The sequence below is a fragment of the Oenanthe melanoleuca genome, chromosome 4A (assembly GCF_029582105.1).
Source record: "Oenanthe melanoleuca isolate GR-GAL-2019-014 chromosome 4A, OMel1.0, whole genome shotgun sequence".
Classification (NCBI taxonomy): domain Eukaryota; kingdom Metazoa; phylum Chordata; class Aves; order Passeriformes; family Muscicapidae; genus Oenanthe; species Oenanthe melanoleuca.
The window spans coordinates 3360785-3381636 of record NC_079338.1 but is presented as its reverse complement, the minus strand read 5'-3'; the positions used below and the strand labels follow the sequence as shown (position 1 = coordinate 3381636).

The window sequence follows — 20852 nt, the reverse complement described above, 5'->3', positions numbered from 1 at the left end:
TGCCACCGCAGCCGAGCAGGACATGGAACAAACGTGACAATTCCCGGCTGCAGGGGGAGGGATGCGCCCAGCTGGATCCCGTTATCCCGAGTGGAATCTCCAGCTGGATCCCGTTATCCCGACTGGGATCCCAGCTGGATCCCGTCATCCCGGCGGGGAAATCCCCCAGGATGCTCCCATAAAAAGCTCCCGAGCAGCCCCTTTCCCATGCGCTGTTTTTCCTGGGGCCAGGATGGGGTTTGGGAGCTGCTTTGGGGTCGTTCTGCTCTGCTGGGTGTTGGCTTCGGCCGCATCCTCTGATCCCTGGGGTTTTCCCCCGAGGAATTCCGGGACGTGGCGGCTGCGGGGTGACTCCTCCCGGGGCCGTGTCCCCTCCGTGTCGCAGCCCTGGGCGCGGGTGGATCTGTCGCAGCTGCGGGCGCTGTCCCCGCACCCCGCGGTGGCCGTGCGGTGCCAGGAGGGGCAGCTGGCTGTCACCGTGAGCCGGGACCTCTTCGGCACCGGGCGCCCGGTGCGGGCAGCGGAGCTGAGCCTGGGCACGGCATCCTGCCCGCCCCTGTCCCCGAACCCCGCCCAGGCCTTTGTCACCTTCGTGGCCGCGCTGCACGAGTGTGGCAGCACCCTGCAGGTGGGTGGCACCGGGGCTGGGTGGAGGTGTCACCCCTGGAGGTGCCCTGGTGCAGGTGCTGGCGGGTTTGGGGTGAGGAGTGCCCGGAGCAGGGGTGGGTTTTGGGGTATGGATATCCTGGATAGGGCACACACTCAGCAGTGGGTTTGGGTGCAGGAATTTATGGGATAATGGGTCCTGAGGTTCTGTGCCCGAATCCTGGAGGCTCTGGCGCCGTGTCGGGATGCCAGCACAAAGCCCCGTGGTGTCCTGTAGGATCGGGAATGTGGCCCCTGTGTTCCAGCACAGTCCCTGCTGGGGTGGAGCTCCTTTTCCTGATTTTTTTTCTTCTTTCCCAAATCCTCCTTCCAGGTGACCCCGGACTCCCTGATCTACAGAACCACCCTGTTCTACAAACCCACGCGTTCTGGCAACCCCCTTATCGTGAGGGCCACCCCAGCCGAGGTCCCCATTGAATGTCACTACCCCAGGTGAGCGGTGGGGGCTGTCCCCGCGCTCCCGCGGCCCCGAGGTGCTGCTGCCACCCCAGGCGATTCCCATTGCTTCCCTTCAGGAGGAGCAACGTGAGCAGCGGCGCCGTGCACCCCACCTGGGCCCCGTTCCGCTCCACGGTGGCGGCGGAGGAGCGGCTCCGGTTCTCCCTGCGCCTCATGGACGGTGGGTGCAGCCCTGGTGGCCTCGTGTCCCCCGGCTCCTGGGGACATCCTGGGAGCCAAATCCACCCCGTGGGGGTTGCAGCACATTTTAGAGGTCCCACTCTCCTGGCAAGTCCCCAAAGTGACCCCATTCCTTGGGATCTGCATTCCAGACGAGTGGAGCAGGGAGAGGCTCTCCAATGGCTTCCAGCTTGGGGACAGCCTCCGCCTCCAGGCCGATGTCACCTCGGAGGGCCACGTGCCCCTGCGGCTCTTTGTGGACCAGTGCGTGGCCACCGCCAGCCCCGACCGGAGCTCGTCCCCGCGCTACGCCTTCATCGACCTGGGCGGGTAAGGCGGGCTCGGGGCTGGCTGGGCAATCCCAGCTTCCCCCGGACAATCCCGAGTGATTCCCAGCCCTTCTCCAGGTGCCTGGTGGACAGCAGGGCAGAGGACACCGGCTCAGCCTTTGTGTCCCCGCGGCCCCGGCCGGAGTCGCTGCGGTTCGTGGTGGACGCCTTCAAATTCGCTGGAGACGTGGGGAATTTGGTGAGGTGTTGTTTCCACCCCTCCTCCCTGGGGAAAAAAGCCTTAAAATCTCTGAGATTAATGAATTCTCCTTGATTTCCCTTGCCAGCTCTACATCAGCTGCCACCTGCGGGTGTCCCCGGCGGCTCAAGCCCCGAATCCCTGGAATAAAGCCTGTTCCTTCAGCAAAGCCAGCGGGCTGTGAGTGTCCCCGGTGCAGGGAGGGGACCTGTGGCTCCGTCCCGGGTGGGCACAGCCCCTGTGACCCCCTGGTGGCTCTGTTCCAGGTGGGCACCTTTGGAGGGCACCGCGGCCATCTGCAGCTGCTGTGACACCGGCAGCTGTCCCTCTCCTGGAGGAGATTCCCGGGAATTCCGAGCTCCTGGGAATTCCCAGCCCGCAAGGATGGGCAGGCGTGTGAGGAGGGACGGCCCCGGCCGGAGAGGTGTGTCCCAAAGGTGTCCCCAGGGCCCCTCGGGTGGCAGGGTGGGGTTTTAGCACAGTTTAAAGACAATCCCTCTCCTCTCCAGTGTCCTCAGGGAAGGGATTTTAAAAGGAGAGGAATTTTGGGGGATAATGGGAAAAAGTCTGTGCTGAACTGTTCATCCCTGGAAGTGTCCCAGGCCAGGCTGGAGCCACCTGAGGTAGTGGGAGGTGTCTCTGCCCATGGGCTTTGAGGTCCCTTCTATCCCAAACCATTCCATGATTCTATCCTGACTGTGTCCTTGCTTTGAAAACCCCAGGAATTCTGCCCTTCTGGTGTCTACTTTCCTGTAATTCCCAAATTCCAGTGCAAGCAGCAATTCCCTCTCCTGGGTGCTCATTCCTATTTTTTTTTCTAGGTGGGCCTTCAGGGCTGACTGAGGCTGATGTCTCCGTGGGACCCCTGCTAATCCTGGAGCCAGCTCAGGGATTAATGAGCCCCTCTGGAAGTCCAGGATCAACTGGGAGCAGTCCCCAGGGTAAGGGGGGTTGTGTCCCCAGGCCTCACCCAGGGGTTGGTCCCACTGTGAATTCCCAATGATTTCACAAAGGGATGTTCTGGAATAATCCCCTGGAGCTGCCCTATGGGCTCCTTCCCAAAGATTCCTAAGGATTGGAGGCTGGGAACCAATAAATGGGTGTTGAGTGGGTTTTGTCCCTTCCAGGTGCTGCTGGTGGAATTCCCATGGTGATCCAGAGGCTCTTGCTGGCAGCAGCCACTCTGCTGAGCCTGACTGCCCTGGGAGTGCTCGTGGGAATGTGCTGGAAAAGGCTCTGTCCTCTGGGAATGTCCCAGTGATCCCAATCCCAATAAAGAGAGAAGCATCTGTCACCTCCTAGTGTTCTCTGTGGGGTGGGAAGGGGCCCCAAGGTGGCTTTGGATGGGAATCTGTTTTCCAGGAAAGGGGTGGAATTGGGGATGTGAGGCTGCTGCCACCTGGAAGTGATTCCCAAACATCCAAACCCTTGGATTTTGGAGGTAGAGGTGGATTTTCCAAGGGTTGTATCCACGGCAAGGAATCCTAAGCAAGGTGTGGCTCCCCTTTTAGGGATTTGTCTTCTGAGGTTCCTAAATGATTTCCTAAATTTGGAATTTGTTTTCCTTTCCTTGTCCAGTGGGATGCAGGAGTTAGGCTCCACAATCCCTTGGAGGATGCAAGGGCAGCTGGAATTCTGGGATTTTGGTTGGCTTTAGTGCTGAGTTTGGCTTCCCTGCAGGGAAAAACTGGAAAAACTTTGGGGATGGGGGAAGAAGGGCTGGAGGTGCTTCTGTTTTGCAGGGGCTGGATGGGAATGAATTCCATTGTTTTCATGGAATGTGACAGCTCTGGGATGAGCACAGCAATGGGATTTGCATTGCTTGGGCCATGGTTGGAGCTGGGGACTCTTCCTAGGATGATCCTATTCCAGGGCACCTGCAGATGCTGTGGGTTCTGGGGACATGTGGGGTGAGGAAAGGGCTGCCTTACTTGGGATGGGTGCCCTCCACACCTCTGCACTCCTCTTCCCCTGGCTCGTTTTGTCTCCAGAGAGCTCCTGGGGACATCAGTGCAAAGAGAAGCCTGGTTGGGTAAGCACAAAATCCTCCTGTCATGGTCCATCCTTTGAGGCTGTGTCTGCTGCATGCAGGTGGAAGGCAGGACTGAGATTTGCATGCCAAAATTTGCTGATTAGCACTCCATAAACTCAGCTCAGACCCACCTGAGTGATCTCTGGCTCTTCTCCTGTGACAAAATTGGCACAGTTGGTAGGGTGGCAGATTCAATTAATGGCATGGAATAAGATCTTCTCCAAGATTTTTTGAGGATTGAGTGTTCAAAAATTGGTGTAATTGGAGTAAAGATAGAGGAACAGTTAAACTGCATGAGAGAGAAACTGAAAAATGATGAAGAAAAGGGAATAATATGCAAGATGTTGTAAATGTGTTTGGAAGCAGTGTGTCATTGCAAGGAATACAAAGAAAAGGAAATGAGAATGTTACAAGATGAGCTTGAACAAAGAAAGAGACAAAAAGAGCTGTTATTTCTGTGAATAGAACAATTGCAGAAACAACTGGGGTGGGGGGAAGGAAAAAGAGTAGAGAACAAATGAGAATTTATGATCTATTAGATCCCATAAAGATCCATTAGTTAATTGCATCCCCAGAAGATTGGGGTGGAGACAGAGGGACCCTGACTGGGAATTTAGAGATGAGAGTAGTGTAGAGTGTAAATTAGGTGGCTTTTGGGGACCAGAGGTGTTTTTAACAAGGGAACCAGATTCTGACAAAGAATCACTGAGCAGGTGCCTGTGCAAGGGAATGGACCCTTGGGAATGAGACAAACCACTGCCATCCCCATATATTCATAAAGCAACTTTCAGCCCTGTCTCAGCTCCCACAGACCCCCAGGCCTTGAAGGTGAAACCCCTTCTCTTTTAAAACCTCTATCCCATAATGAAAAGAGATTTAAAAGACAACAGTGGAGCTAAACATAACATTAATGTTGGGTGGATACACAAGTCACTCATTAGAAGGGGTAACCAGATTGGAGTTTCCCCACTGAGACTTGTCCTATTCCCCTTTTCAGGACCCACACTGGGTTATAGCAAAATCCCCAAACCCAGCCATTTGAAGCCTGATTTATGTTTTTTTTTTTTTTAACCCAGGTCTTTTATTTGTACAAATCAATATGGTAATGGTTGTAATCATGTTGAAATGACAATCACTAAAGCAAGCTGTAATTGTACAAATTTAGGAGTTCTACCCATTAATGTGGATTTGGCAGAGGGAAATGTAAGCACAATATGTCAAAGACAACCCCTCAAAAATGAAGTGGAAATTTATTTCCTTAGTTTGCTATGTGGTTCCTTTGAAAAGGGGGTATGGATCTAACCAGGTTGGTAGCTGCTCAATGAGTGTTATATCAGAAGAATGCATGGAGAGAAATAGTATCAGGCATAATTTATCTGTTTATCTTGGAGATAAAATTTAAATTAAACTTGGATTGTTTATATTGGCACAGCAAAAATTACCTTAATCCCCGCAGTGTATCCTACTACCTCTTGGATCTATTGGAATAACAACTCCACAGATTTCTGAAATTGAGCCCAGTGGTATTAAAAAGACAGGTCAGCAACAAGTGATCCTTAATCCATTTTGGAGCCTCAGGCCTGTGGAACTGTCATGCAGGTTTATCTCTACATTTAAATTTACCTGCTTATCATCCCTAAATATATCTGTACAGGGCTGCTCCCAGGAACAGGTGAGATCTCACCTCTCCAAAGTGAGCCAGGAGAGGTGTGACTGGCTTCCCAGGAACAGGATTAGGAGCATTAAATAAATAACATGCTGAAGTTTTGGCAAATAAATTAAGCTTTGGCAACAAGTGATTTTTATGAGTGAGAGCACCCGTTAAAATCTTTGTTGGTGTTAGGAACTTGACAATATCTCTTGGCTGGTATACTGTCTAAATGGGAAAGAATTGATGAAAAGGACCCCCAGCTAATTGTAAATGCACTTGGCATCACCCAGAAAACTCTCCACTGTATCAAAACTCGGTTGTAGGTGCAATCCACTGTGGCAAATAAGGGAAAGTGATGAGGGTGCCTTACCCACTGAGTTTCAAAAGATAATTTGGGTAAATACTTTCAACTCAAAAGTAATTTAAAACATTTATTTTAATTCAAAAAGTATTTCTGATCTTGGTGGTATCTTCGAAACTTATGACCTTACCAGCAGTAGGGCCACAGCTTTTAACTTAACTCTGAATGTTTAATGGTTGGACTTGATGATTTTAGAGGTGTTTTCCAACCTAAATGAGTCTATAAATCAAATAATTACATTGGGATTGAATCAGCATGGAATTGTACTCTGCTAGAACCTGGAGGAACAAATGGCAGACTGTCACTGCTGCCACATGGGTTGTGCAGAGACAGCAGGGATTTATTTGTGAATGGAATACTGTGAAGACCCAAGACATTTGTCTTGACACTGAACAAAATGTTTGTCATTTTGAAATACATCCTGGAGAGTCCTCAGAGACTGTACTTGGATATGTTGGGAATGGATGTGCTTGTATGAGAGCCCCTTGTGATTCCCTATTTATAGAGAATGTGCACACTCCCTCAAATATCTGTAATTTTATTCAAATTATGGGATGCAACTTTAACTATGCAGTCACAACCCACCATGTCCCAGCCAGAGTGAAAAAAGATGGAAAACATCACTGGTAAGAAAATCTGCTCAGGTGGTCACCAACAGCCACTGGGGCTGTGAATTAGATGTTCCACCTAATTGTAGTCTTGATAATCATTGTAGTTTTGTGTTCATTGTTATAATTTTGTTTATATGTCAAATTACAGCTTGTATCAAAGTATAATAGCTGTGAGTGAATGTGTGGGTATTAAGGGATTGGAAAATCTGAGATATTATCTTATTTACCAGCCTATTACCCACTCAGTAAATTAACTTCTAGCTCAGATCTGCCTGAATGATCCCTGACTCTTCTGCAACGTGGGGGGTGACATTCAATGAGCTGAAGGTGCACTGTGGGATTTGAAGTCATCTTGTCTTCTTTTATGCTCCATTTTCCCCCCTCTTGCTGAGAATCTCCATCCTCTGTTGCTTCTTATCACTTTCCAGCTTGCCATGAGTGGGATGGGTTGGATTTGTGTTCAGTGGCTTTGGGGTCAGTGCTCACATCTAGCTGAGAGGGAACACACATCTCCAGCACTCAACCAGTGCAGGAATTGGCATTACACTGGTTCCACCTGGTGCCTTATAGGTCTGGGATGGGGGGGAATAGGAGGAAAGGGCTGTGAGGTGGAGCCACTTCCAGATGTTCTGGAGGATGTGATTCTGTGGTTTTTGCTGTTTGCAGGGGGATTAGGACATGAGCTGGCAGTGCAGGGCACAAAGAAGCCAGACCCACCTAGGTGTGCTGCAGGAGGTGCTGGATCTTTAATGTGTTTGTATCCAAATTTCTAGGAACTCTTTACAGAAGAACAACCCTGATCCCATATAAACTTTGAATTCCCTCAGTCCTTCTGGTGGCATTGAAGATTTCTGCCTGTATTGTCAATTCCAAGAGCTGCCATTCTGAGGCTTAGAAGGGGTATGTAAGGGACAGTCACGAAGCACTTAGAGAGAAAGCCCAAACTTTAAACAGCTGCAGAGAGCCAAGGGCTGGGAGCTGAGTCCTGCTGCCTGTGTGTGCACGTCAGCATTGGATTAAACAGTGGCCTGGCTTGTTTTCCTCTCTGATGATACCAGATGACTTCTTGGCCCACTGCATCATCTGGAGAAAAACAGCTGAACAAATGGAGATGTGCAGGTGATCTGCAGTTCAGGGACATGTTTTGAGTCTTGTGGGCATTTTTTTTTGTTTTGCTGCTCACCACTCTGAGGAGATTTGGATGTTTGACTCTCCCCAGCCTGCTGGCCTTGGCAGGAAGGTTTTAACTTCTCAGCACTGAATGAGGTAACTGTGAGAGTGTGAATGCTTCAGCCAGCCAGGACTAGGAGCTGATTTATTACTCAATAGAGCCATTGAGGAGCTGGAAATAGGATGTGATTTGTACTCGGGGCCAGTGCTGGCTTGCTGAGATGAATTCTGTCAAACCATCACCTGTGAGTGCAGCCTTCCCTCCCCTTTACATCCACTGGGATCCCCACTGCTGCTCCCCTCATTTTCTTCTCCCTGCCCACACAGGATTAGCCAGCCCAGATATAATCTCTTCATCCCTGCTGAACCGCTGAGAAACCCTGTGCCAGCTGTTTTCGAGAGGAGGGGGAAAAAAAAAAAAGGCAGCTCTTTTCTGTTTTTCAAAACTTAGAGAGGGGGAGGGAGGAAAAACGTGGGGTGCGGAGGAACCGGGGAGAATAATTGGGCAATTCCCGGCATCCTCGATGGCAGCTCTTAAGCAATTACGGGGACTCAGCAGCACCCTTATCACAGCACGTTCCGGGAGATTACCCGTCTGCTCAGCTGGCAATTAGAGCTGGGGAAATGGGAAGCTGCCACTTAGCTCTGACTTTGTAGCGGCTGTTTGCACTTCTCCAAGCCAGGCCCCCGGCACTGCAGGGAGGGAGGGCTGGGAGTATCTGTGGGGAAGATTAAGTGTGAGCTGCCTTTCCCATGCTGGGAGAGAGAGGGTTGTGGACAGGGTGCTGGAAGGGAATGAATCTCTGCTCTGTTTTCTTTCATAGTTTTTCTGTCAAACTGGAAGGCATAAACTGCTCCCTGCTCCTGTGTTTTATCCTATTCTAACTTTCACTCCATCTTTGTTTGCAACTTTGGGGAACTTTGTTTGCTGATGCCATCAGTGAATGCACCAGTGCTGTGTGTTTGTGACAGCTTTATTTGCACGGGAAAAATGCTGAGCTGAGGGAGAGGTTTGTCTCTGCCTGGGCCATGAACCTCCAGTGAGATCCTGTTCAGGTCAGCAGAAGGATGCATTTTTGGGTGTCTTTGCTACTGAAGAGGTTAATGAACCTTCCTGCATCTTGTGCTTTGGTGCATCACAGGATTTGAATGATAAAATATTCTTTAGCCTCAGCTGTTTTGGTGAATGCTGGTGCTTTGTGTAGACACACTGGCCCAACTGGGAGGGTGGCGAGCCCTCATCTCTGTCCTCCACAGAGCTGGGTGGGGTTTAGTGCTGCACCAAGGGACACTTGCCCAGCTCCTCTGTTGGGGTTTGGAGTCTCAGATAATGACAAAGTAAGGAAAAAAGGACAGGAATAGGAAGGCAAAGACAAATCCCTTCTTGTCCCTTCAGTCCTGTTTGCATCCCTCAGGCACCAGAGGCTTGGCATGGCCCAGGCTGGTGAGTCCATGCTGTGGATTGAGCAGCCAGCCCTGTCCTGCTGAGCAGGTCCCCTTCTTCTTTGGGACAGCCACCTGCTTTTCCGTGGCTTTAACTCTGCTGCTGTGAAGGGCTGAGCTGGCCACAGGGATGCTCAGCACCTTGGAGCCACAGATGAAGTGGGTGCCACCAGGTGCCTCTCTCCCGCGGGCTCAGCAGGAACCTCACGCTTTGGAATTAATTTCAGGATTTTTTTTTTTTTTTTTTCCCCTTGCCGATTTATCTCTCGAGTTTTCTAGGCCAGCTGTCCTCCTTTATTATCCTCACGCTACCTATTTATCTCGCCTGTCCCTTCTCCTCCCCGCTTCCCTCCCCTTGGTTTGCCTGTCCGCTGAGCTCCTGCCCGCCAGCAAAAACAAGGCACGGTGGCGGAGCGTGACAGCTCCCGCTGGAGCCTCATCATCCCGACAGCCGGGGCCGACTCAGCAGAGCCATCCTCTGCCGCTGTCCCTGCGCCCAGCCCGGGCTGCCGGGAGGGTGTCCCCCTCCCAGCACCTTGGACAGCGCTCGGGGTCGCACCTTGGACAGCGCTTCTGCTCTGCCAGGAGCTCTCCCAGCACCTTGGACAGCGCTCGGTGTCTCCCAGCAACCTGTTAGCTCTAAATATAATAATAATAAAAATAACGATAGTAACATTCTTCAGTTTTGTCTTCTCTATTCAGAGAGAGGGATGGGATGGAGGAGATAAAAGTCCTGGCCAAGAGTGGCTGTGGATACAAAGCAGAGCCCAGGGGCTGATCTATGGCCAACCAACAGCAATAAGAAAGCCTCCCCCTGAAACAAATCAAATAAAAAAACGCCAAAGCCAAACTCATCAAAAAATCCCCCCAAACACAGCCACTCCTAATAGTAATAACAATACTAACCAAAATGTTGCTCCTTTGTAGCTCAGGTATTATAAGCACAGCCTTTGCAGTGCCCTGCTTTAACTTAGCCCCTGCTTCCCCTTCTGCTGCCCTCCAGCCTCTGTGCCCAGCCATGAACGGACCAGATGGAGCCTTCAGTCAGAGAACGACAATGGAAGTAGGTGTAGGAAACCCTGCACCAAAATATCCTGTGCATAATTTTCTTCCCTCATATCCTACATGCCAGCTCTATCCCACAGCAGAGCTCTCATCTGAAATCAGACATGCTGAGCAGAAACAGCCTGATGCTTCAGAGATGTGCTTTGAGAGCCTGGAGAGAAACTAACCCTTCATTGCCCACAGCTGTAGGACACAGATGTGCCTCAGCCTGGCCTTTTCCAGATCCATATTGTGTGTGTTTTAGAGCTTCTGGGGAGCTCCAGGCTTGCATGTGTATTGTGTGCCAAGACAGCAGCACACACAGATTGCCAGGGAAGGGCCAGAGGGCTGATGTAAGTGAGATGTTGTAGCACAGCTGAACTACAAGCTCCTGGCCTCTGGGGCAGGGCTGTGTAAAGCCACAGCTCTGCCTCCAGATGTGCAGAACATCACCAACCCCTCTGGCAAGAGGAGCAGGAAGGAAATTGAGACTGAACTGTACTTTCCCAGTCACACTGACTCCTTCTCCATCATTCTGGCACTGTCAAACCGTGTCACGATCCTCCTGACAAGCTTTTGGGGTGAAGGAAAAGCAAGTAGTCAAATTTCTTTTCGCTTCTGGAAGCAACAGGACAGAGGCAGAGCCTTTGATGCCTTGTTCAGCTTGGCAGGCAGAGATGTTCCAAATGGCTCTGACTCAGCACAGCTGGAGACCTTTATGAGCCACATGTGGGGTGTTCAGTGAGGCCCTCAGTGGAGAGCACAAAGGGCAGTGTCCCACCTGCCTGGAGACTTAGAGAACTAAAGGAGGCTCAATCAGCATGAATCCCACTGGAAAAAAAATAAAAATGAGCAAAAGTTGTTTGGAAAAGGCCATACCTGGTGGTTTTAAAATGTGGATGCCTGCCTTGGATGGGCAGGGCGGGTGTGGGAACTCCTGAAGCATTTGGATATATGAATTGTGCATCAGGAAATGGACACTCCAAGCCAAAAAGATCTGGAGGGGAAGCAACCTCTCTCTGCTCTGCTTAAATCTTCAGGGCTGGTATAAGTAGTGAACAGGGTAACTGTGCTCTCACCTCCTAAAATAGAAGTAAATTTGGGGTCTGGAAGGAGAGAGAAAGAGAGTGAAGAGGGATTTTTGACAAGGAATAACTTTAAGCTTAAGAAAGGTACATTTAGATCAGATATTGGGAAGAAATTCTTCCTTGTGAGGGTGAGGATGCCCTGGCACAGGGTGCCCAGAGAAGCTGTGCCTGGAAGTGCCCAAGACCAGGCTAAATGGGGCTTGGAGCAACCTGGGGCAGTGGAAGGTGTCCCTGCCCGTGCTCAGATGGTCTTTAAGGTTCCTTCCAGCCCAAACCATTCTGTGATTCTCTAAATCCTTAGGTTAAGCTGTGCAATTGCAGCGAACCATTCCAGTGGGCAAATTATTCAGTTTTCTTGTGGGACCTGATCTTATGTGGGATGATACACAGGAGAGACAAAAGCTCAGGAGAAAAATGTCAATGGAAAGTGTCTCATGCCATGCAGAAAGCAGGACCTGCATCTTTTTGCTGATGGAACAAAGTGCCTCCATCTGTCTTCAGGGCCTAATTCCATCTCCAGAAAATAGGCTGAGTGCACCAATGAAGGCATCATTTTTCAGGACCCCTGCACATGATGGCCTGGTAAAATTGTTATTTTAAGGTGGCCAAATTTTGGAGAGAGAGAGAACAAATTTTGTACAAGCAAGGGACTGCAGAGGCAGTGGGTGACTGCACTGTTTGATGCTATTGTGCTGGGCTCAGGGCTGAAAGGGGCTGGTAACCTCTAGGAGGATTAGAGGGAACATGGAAAGGAAAACCCTGAATTTGGATTAGAGATGTTTAAAAGTCTCTTGTATCAGCAAGCTCTTTTCTCTGGGAGAGATTAGGAGTGCAGCTTCCCTCGCCAGTTCTGTTAATCTGGTCTCCATGGAAACAGGATGATGTTAGTGGTGACACACTCCCCTAAATGGCTTCTCTGCACCTGTGTTAAGGGGGGAGACTGGCTTTGGTTTGTCACCCCAGTCTGGTTAGTTTGTCCCCTGTTTGTTGCTGCTGGGGGATTTTTTTGCTGCTGGTTTTGTGCTGGTGTTACCTGCACCAGTTCCCCCACGCTGCAGAGATTTTGCTGGAGAATTCACAGACAGGCTCAAGCCTCCACACCGAACCCAACCAGCCCAGAAAAAGCCACAGACTGTCACACAATCATGTTTTTGCTGGTGCTCCTGAACGGGACAGGCTGAGGCTGTTTTGCAAATGTCTCCCACCCTCCTACACTGCCCAGGGTGACCAAGTGAGCTCCTTCTGGTGACACCACATGCAGGAGGTCTCTGGGATCTGCTGCAGTGACCAATACACGGACAAGACATTGAGCAAGAAGTTGGGAAATTTGCCCTGTCTTAAAGCAAACCCAGCCTTGCAAAGCTGAGCCAGCAATAAACACTGAGCTGGGGCAGCTTTGCTCTGTGCCTGACTGTGCAGGGGGCAGAAGAAAAGCCTGTCCCAGGGATTTGCCTCAAAATGCAACCTGGATGTGCTAATGTGGCCATCCAGGCTGGGGGTGAAACGGTGGGTGGCTTGTAAACGTTCCCTGCATCTTTCTAAATCCCTTTTCATCCTGAGTCACACGCAGGAGAGCGTGGGTGAGTGCGAGTAGGCAGAGGGAAAGGGGTGGTGGGGCTGCATGAATTTGGATATGCACATCAGCTATCAAACACAGTGCAAAATTGCTGTGAAAGCAATGAAAAAAAGATAAATTTCGTGTCACAGTCTTTAGATGATGAGCTACTGCTGTTACTGCTTTCTGTGTTAGTGGAGTTAAAGTGGGACTTTCTTGTTGAGATTAGCAAAGTCTTCTGCACCTCTTCTCTCCTCTTCCTAACCCTTTCCTCTCTCTCTCTCCACTGCTCCATAGTTGCATTTCCCAGTGGATCTCAGCCAGGTGGGACTGCTGTTGCCTCTAGTCCTTTCAGATCAGTCATGGGTTTGGCTAAAGAAAGTTGAAACAAAGAAAACAAAACATAGATGACCTTTATGTCTGTCTGACTCCAGCTCATGCTTCCAAAACATTTTATGCCATCAGCTAATTCCACCTAGATCTGGAACTGTGTACTTGAAAACATCATGAAACTGAAGAGTGGAGGGAGACATTTTATCATTGTCCTGTTGGCCTCACTGTGAGCTCAGCCCTAAATCAGACCTCAGAGATTTTCATCCCAGAAACTCCACAGCAATCCCAGCTTCCCTGCAGAGCAGCTCACTGGCTTTCCTGGGGCCACCAGGAATTGCACCAGAGCAAGTCCCTGGGTGTTTCCTGTAAATCCCATTGCTTTTTCAACCTATGTGACAGTTTTCACAGGAAACAAGTCTAGTCCAAACAGCCACTGAATGATGACTTAAATTAAAATTAAAAACCAGCTCCAGCAGCCCAGTGCAACCAACACCAGGAAGCCTGTGGAAACCCTGGTCTGGCAGTGAGAGACAGGGCTCTGCACACCTGCCCAGGGGGCCCTTCCCCACCTAGAGAGCCTGGGGAGGGGTCCTGCAGCCTCATGTACCAGGTAAGGAGTCATTCTATTCCAGAAAGCAGGCAGCTCCCACGTGGGCTATACCTCAGCAGTTGTAATTTGTCCCAGTTTATAAATAAGATGCTTTTTCTGGACTGCCAGGTCCCAGTGACATCTACAAGGCAAGCTGTGATCTCTGTGGCCTGTGAATCATCTCTGATAATGGAGATCCTGCTGCCTGACTCCTGCTTTTGTCAGCTGCACAGCACCAGGGTGTGGATGCACCCAGAGAGAGCTCCCTTGGCACTATGGCAAAGGAAATTATTTCTTCTCTCTGGAGCAGAGCCCTGGTGGAGATCACCTGGGAGGGATGCTCTTAAGGACAGGACAAGGTGGTATTGTTCACCTTTGCTTTCCCTGAGAGGTATTCCTACCTCCCTGACCCAGTCTGGGGATGATTCAGCCATTTCTTTCCTCTCCCTTCCCATTCATGCATTTTCCTAGCACCATCAGGTCTGAATTTTCCCCTCTCTTGCCCTTGGAACTGTTCAATGCCTGGCCTATGTGCAATAGCCTCCAGCAATAAGGGGAAAACTTTGGGTCTCAGCATCTACTTCTGCTTCTCCCTCTGGAGCATCAGAATTCCTGGCCTCCATCCCTGGAATCAGTTCAGAACCCAGATAAATCTGCTCTGTGCACCAGTGTCCTCTTTACTGTCAAAGTGAATATGGCATCAAAAACTGTGGGAATTAGCAATGGCCATGAGCTGCACCTTGCAGGGGGGTGAGAGCCCTTGCTGGGAGCAGCACCCAGGTGATGATGCTGGAGGCACTGGCTGCTGGGTGAAGTGCCTTGGGTGCTCTGCCTGCACTGCACCCGTCTGCCACACCTGACAGGGTGTTGTTTCCTCTCCCTGCATCTCCTTTGCAGCCAGGATAACAACACCTGGTGGGGGTGAGGGTGGATGTTCTTTGGCATTTGTCATCAACTCTCCTGCAAGCACCCTGGGGACACTATAAATAAGTGAGGGGCTGTGATTCAGCAGCCACTGGAGGAGAAGCAGCTGCCACTGTGTCCATTTCATGATCTCTCCAAAACCTTTGAATCTTTATTTGATTTGTGTTTTTGCATTAAATTTGGAAAAAAAAAACCTCCACAAGAGGAGCAGGGGAAGGATGGTGTGGAAGGAGCCACTGTGGCAGCAATGCAGCCCCTGGGATTGATTGCAGGCTCCACCACAGCACCCTCCCTCCTCAGTGATGTGCACCTGCTCTTATATTTCTCTCCCCTTCTGTTTGCTCTGGTGGGTTTTCCTGATGCCTGTTATTGCTGGGCAGAGAGAGGCAGTAAAAGAAATTGTTCAGTCCAAGCTTGTGGAGAAATGAGCAGGTGTTTGGCTGTGTTATCAAGGCAGCAATGCTTTCACATCTCAGTGATGGGACCAATATGAGACTGAGTGATCAGAGCAAAAAGCACAACTGTGTTCACCTCGAGGCTCTGAGCAGCAAAATTGCAGCTTGGATTTAGGTTCAGGTTGCTGAGCTTGACTCAGGGAAGATCCCTCAGCCAGGTCACCCTTTAGCTCTCCCTGTTTCTAATGAAGCCTTATTCCTGATGGACACTCAGCCCTTCCTGCTTTCAAGCCAACAAAAAGAAAAAAACAAAAAAAAAAACCCAAAAAAAAACCACCAAAAAAAAAAACACCCCAAAAAAATGGAAAAAAAAGTAAAAAGCAAAGAGGAGGAGAAAGAGACAGAATGATATATTTTTGTTCACTCTCCCTCTCCTTCTTCATTCCTTTGAGCCATTTTTAACCCAAGCTAATTCAGCTGGAAATATTAATAACCCTATGAGGATGCCACCTCCTTGTAATGAAGTGTAAAGGTCACTTCTGCTCAAATCACACAACTCTTTCATTTTGTTCTCTGCAAGGAACAGCTCCTCTCTTTAATTATTCAGTTTGCTTTTTTACTGCAGCCGCTGCTCTCTTGTCTCCAATCTCTGACACTTCCTCATTATGCAAGTGCCCAGGAGGATGGGCCATGTCACCTGCTGGGTCACCACCAGGGCCTGGATGTTGGGAGCTGCAATTGGGATCTGCCAGTTGGGATTTTCTCCCTGCTGGGGGAAGGAGAGGCTGGATGTGGAGAAGAAGAGTGACTCTTGGGTTTCAGTGTTGTTCCTTTGATGGTGTGAGTTGGCTGGTGTTTCTTCAGGGTGCAAAAATGTGTTAATTTCTTGTTGAGTTGAATCCTTCTGCATGAGGTTCCAGTTGATGAGATGGGTAGGAGAGGGGCTGGAGGGGAGTTGGGACATTCCTGTCCTGATTTACCTGATGGGTGGATGGAGGTGGGAGGCTGTGGGATGGGAAGTGACCTCTGTGTGGTCACTCCTCACTGAGGAAGGTAATTGCTTGTGAAGCCCTAAGATGAACCAAAACCCTCCCAAATCAGTGCAATGTCCTCCATTCTCAGATGTCTCTTGGGCCATGATGTCCAGAGCCAGGGACAAAAGAGGGAGAAATCACATCCTGCTGCAAATGTGAGCACTCCTGGGACAGCCCATGGGAGTCACCAGCACAGAAAGGGGCAATGGATTTGTGGAATGCCATTTTCTAGGAATGAATTTGAGGTCACATGGAAGTTCTCCCCAGACAGATGCCCAAGAGAGGGCTGGGGAACAGGGCACTGGGACCACTCTGGTCAGTCTGGAGCAAGGAAAGTTCAAGGGAGACTAAAGGGGCTCCAAAAGAGCTTGAGAGGGATTTTGGACACGGATTTTTAGTGATGGGACAAGGGGTAATGGCTTTAAACTGACAGAGGGCAGGTTTAGATTAGATTTCAGGAAGAAATTCTTCCCTGTGAGGGTGGGCAGGTCCTGGCACAGGGTGCTCAGAGAAACTGTGGCTGTCCCTGGATCCCTGGAAGTGTCCAAGGACAGCCTGGATGGGGCTTGGATCACCCTGGTCTGGTAAAAAGTGTCCCTGCCCATGCCGGGAGTGCCAGATCAGATCATCTTTAAGATCCCTCCCAAACCAAATAATTCTGTGATTCTACTATTTCAGTGGCTGAGGTGATTATTACACTAATTATTACTGTAGCATCCTAAATAATTAATAACCATAATTAATTGTATGGGCTCAAGGGAGCAGAAACAACTTTTGTGGTGGCTGTAACCCCTCGCTCCCTTGAGCACTGCTCACTCCAGAACCTCTCTGCAGTGTTTTATCTCCCTGAATGTTTAAATGACTTGAGCAGTGTGGGGTTTCCTCTGTTTCCCCACGGGACTCCACACTCTCTGCTCTAATTATAACACCACAGCAGCTGTTAATGCCCACAAACAAACACAGGTCCTCGGTAGCTGCTGTGAGTTAAGGTTTATATAATCATGTGAAGATTTGAGAGCTGAAAAGCTTTTCTCTGTGCTGTGCATTAATCATTTAAAAGCAGCCTGACTGATGATTTTTGCATGTGTGTGTGGTTGTTTCCTTTTTTTCCCATGTGGAGTCCAGCTGTTGCTGGCTGTACGTGGAGTACTCAGCACCAACCAAAGCATTCCCAAAGCCACAATGGCTTCTGAAAACTCGTGTTGACACCCATCTGGTGATTCATTCATGCAGGACATGGGCTGTGCTGGTAGTGAAGAAACATATCAGGCTCTGGTGAGGATGTGAAGTTTGAATGCAAAACCAGTGAGATAGTCCAAGTCAGAAATACAATTTAATGGGGAAAAAAATAAAATGCATGCAATAGTACAAAAGAAAAACGACTGACAGAGTAAGAACCTGACAACCCCCTAGTCAGGGTGGTGGTAGCAGTCCAGATGAAGTGGTTTGTTGAAGCAGTGATCCTGTAGAAAGGTCTGGTAGCTCTTGTCCTCTGGAAACCAGTGGGTAAGGGCTGCCTTGGTGTTCCAAATCTCAGTTTTTATCTAGGTAAGAAATGTTTGGCTCCTCCCCCTGGGTGGAGCATCTCCCAGTGGGATGATGTAATTTTATCAGTCATGCACTGGGACTCAGTGGCCCATTAACAGAAGATATCTCCTGGAGGGAGGATGGGTCATGGGAAAGATAAAGAACATTGGCCCACTTGGTTTTTAACAGTGGCCCATTAGCAGAGGATATCTCCCACAGAGATAAGGATCACTGCCCCACCTGGTTTCAGCAGATGGTGATAGAGTACAGACTTTTGGTCACATCCTGTATTGCAACCCAAGACAGACGTGTTCTGTGGTAGAAGAAGTTTCACACTGAAAGGACAGACCTGACACGGTCATTTCCAAATCACAGCTGGCACAGAGACATAGGAAGTGTAACCAAGAGCACAGCAGTGATCAGCTCTTTGGCCAAGCATGGAGTCACCCTTTTCCAAGCTGTGCTGGTGCCAGGGGTTTTCCCTCTCATTGCCCCTCTTGGACTTTGGGAGCAATGGCTAAATTTGGGAGCAATGGCTAAATCATGGTTAAATCGAGCTCCAACTGGAGCTTTGGAGCTGTTTCCTCTGATGTTGCCTGAACTGGGCAGCCATCCCTCACACAACTGGCACCAGAAGGAAACTACTGTCCACAATTTTGCACCAGCACCATCCCCTGTGAGCACTCCAGTGGAACAGCAGTGCAATATGAGGAGCACAGACCAGACTGGGGCACAGTTTGCTCTTGTACAGCCACAACTGTAGCTTGGTTCCAGCTGGCAGGCTTATATGACCTTGTATCTATAAAACCTGATCTTAAACATTAATTCTGAATTCTCACATGGACATAAAACCCAGAGTTCAAAAGTTGCAAATTTTCAGACACAGAGGCAGGAAAAAGTAGCTGTGAAGTTTTAGGTTAAAATGCAGAAAGGTTGGGCTGTGGTTTTGCAGATGTGATTTCCATGCTGCCACCATCAGTGGTGGGAACAGTTCAGCACCTCTACTGCCACCATCCTCCTTCCAAGCCTCTAAGCATGGCAAAGTAATGAGATTTAAGGATGTGAAAAAGTCCTGGAAGAGCTAAGGAAAGATAATCAGGGCTAGTGTGCTGACAATGAGGGAAGAAGCTGAAGATGGCAGGGGGCTATGGACTGGGTGATTGAAATTTACCTTTCCAGAGCCAACATTGAGGCAAATCAAGTCTTGTGGCTGAAGATGTGGCTGTTTTAATAATTAGAAAGAAGAGCTAAGACAAGGGGTCTGTTAGTAGCCATGCTGTGGGTAATTGCTGTCCCAGACCTGTTTATTTGAAAGCATCTCTTCAGACCCCAGCAGGAATTCATCAGTACCCGCCTGTGCTGGAGCCTTCTGGCCCCAGCCAAAGGCACTGCAATTAAGGAAAAAAAAGCCAGCTTTTTCTCCTGGCCTTCCTTAATCCCCCAGATTCCTGGAGCAGTGCTGTGCTGCCCTGTGGAGGATGCACTGTGCTGCACAAGGACAGCCCTCACCAGGGTGCAAGCCCTGAGCTCTGCCTCAGCTCTCTGCAAACCAGGGGACAGATGGCACTGCCTGACAAATGCAGCCTTTCCTGCACTTCCCTGCTCCTTCCTGCTGCAAATTGAGGCCTTAAAAAGGATTGATGGTGCTAACAACAACCTCATCCAGGAGGATTTTTGGAGGGATTAATGACTGGTCGCTGGGGAAAGGTTTAATGGTCCAAAGAGATCAGCAGTCTCAAGCCAGTTTATTAATCAGTTAAGGCCATTACCACTTAAAGGCTCAGCCTGGGGGGGAAGAGGAGGCAGGGGTGGCAGTGATCCATCTCTGCAGAGAAACAAGCCACAGAAGGTGAGGAAATTCCTGGAATCCAGTACACAAACTCACTGCTCTTCGTTTGGTGTGGGCTAGGATTTAGCAAATGCAAGGAGAAAAGGGAGTGGTGGCCTTGCTTCATTTACTTGTGATGCACTGCAACCCATCTCATCTCTCCTGGACAAGCCCACGGGCTCCCAGCCAGCTGTGCCTCCAGCTGTGGCTGCCACACATCCCCAGACCCTGTGGCCTGGGCAGCTCAGGACTGCTGTTGTGAGAGGAAATTTATTTCTAACACCTTGTTCAGAGATCATTTTTCTGCCCTGGAGTGTGAAAACTGAGGTTCTTATTATTTTTATCACAGCAAGTCAAAGTGCAGAAGCTATTCTTATTCATATAAATGTCTAATCCTGCTCTGATTCCTTCCAAGCTGCTGCATTTGCTTTGATTACTTTTCCCAGTTATAGCTAAAATAAAATTTGCAGCATAATAATCTACTCATACAATAAGCAGTCCCTGAGATGAGGAGATGAGGGCCCTGCCAGGGACCCTCTCCCTTCTCTGGGTGCAGGAAAAGCCTGGCTGTGTCCTGGCTGCCCTGGATTGTAGGGAGGAAAAGCAAAGGGCCTCAGTCTATTTATTTCCTCTTCACTTGAGACCCCTTAGGGGTCACCTGCAGCAGGATGTCTGAATGCAGCATTGGTATAATGTCATTTTCTGCACCCAGGGAGGGAGAACAGTAGGACTGCTGGAGAAGGAGACCTGCTCCCAGGTACTGGAGGTTTCTGGAGCAATTTTTGACTCTCTCCATGCAGTGGGACTGTGTAGGGCCAGGCTGGGTCTGGGAAATGTTACAGCAAACTGCTAAGGGTGGTTTGGGGTCAGCAGGCTTTTTAATTACTTGAAAGTGAGGTCCTTGTGCTTTATCCTCACAGAGGTTGTTTTAGGCCACCAACAGTGTGATCTTCTGAGGAGAGCTCTGGCTTTGCTCTAGAATCTGATCTCACTGAGTTGTTTCTGTTCTGATACATTTTTAGGTGGCCGGAAATCTCTATTATTTTTGGATTTTTTTTCCCTTTTTAAAAATTTTATTTTCCTTTCTGTACTTGTTCCATCCAAAGTCATGAACTACATGTGAGGTCAGGTGAGTTACCTGCATTCATCAGCTGCCTTTTGGACTAAAACCTCTTCTAAAGTCACATCCAGCTTTTCTTCCTTCTCCCTGCAAACTCATGTATCAGCCAAATGAATTTCTGCTCCCTTGGGACACTGCTCCTGGAGAGCCTGGACCTCTGGCTGGCCCAAGATGGTAAAAACCAGCATGGTCTCTCTGCATTTCATCCTTCTTTTCACAAGTTTTCTGTACTTTAGGATTCCAAGAGTTCCAGACTAGATATTTCCATTTTTTTAGCTAATGGAAGATGGGGATGGTTTCAACCTGCCAAGTTTTCCCCTAATTTGCACATACAC

The 20852-nt window shown here is 49.4% G+C and overlaps 1 protein-coding gene across 1 annotated transcript; it reads left to right on the top strand.

Annotated features, from left to right (window-relative positions):
* The first annotated feature begins 232 nt into the window (after nt 1-232).
* Nucleotides 233-3073, top strand: LOC130253306 (zona pellucida sperm-binding protein 3-like). Its single transcript, XM_056491795.1, has 9 exons — nt 233-628; nt 980-1098; nt 1182-1285; nt 1437-1614; nt 1692-1812; nt 1901-1992; nt 2079-2236; nt 2634-2753; nt 2940-3073. Exons 1-9 carry the CDS (start codon nt 233-235, stop codon nt 3071-3073), a joined length of 1422 nt encoding a protein of 473 aa, XP_056347770.1.
* The last annotated feature ends 17779 nt before the right edge of the window (nt 3074-20852 follow it).

Excerpts from the sequence above, each read along its gene's own strand:
- LOC130253306 (XM_056491795.1), top strand. The coding sequence starts at position 233 with ATGGGGTTTGGGAGCTGCTTTGGGGTCGTTCTGCTCTGCTGGGTGTTG. Across the intron at positions 1,286-1,436 it reads CTCCCTGCGCCTCATGGACG|ACGAGTGGAGCAGGGAGAGG; the intron begins GTGGGTGCAGCC and ends TCTGCATTCCAG. Across the intron at positions 1,615-1,691 it reads GCCTTCATCGACCTGGGCGG|GTGCCTGGTGGACAGCAGGG; the intron begins GTAAGGCGGGCT and ends GCCCTTCTCCAG.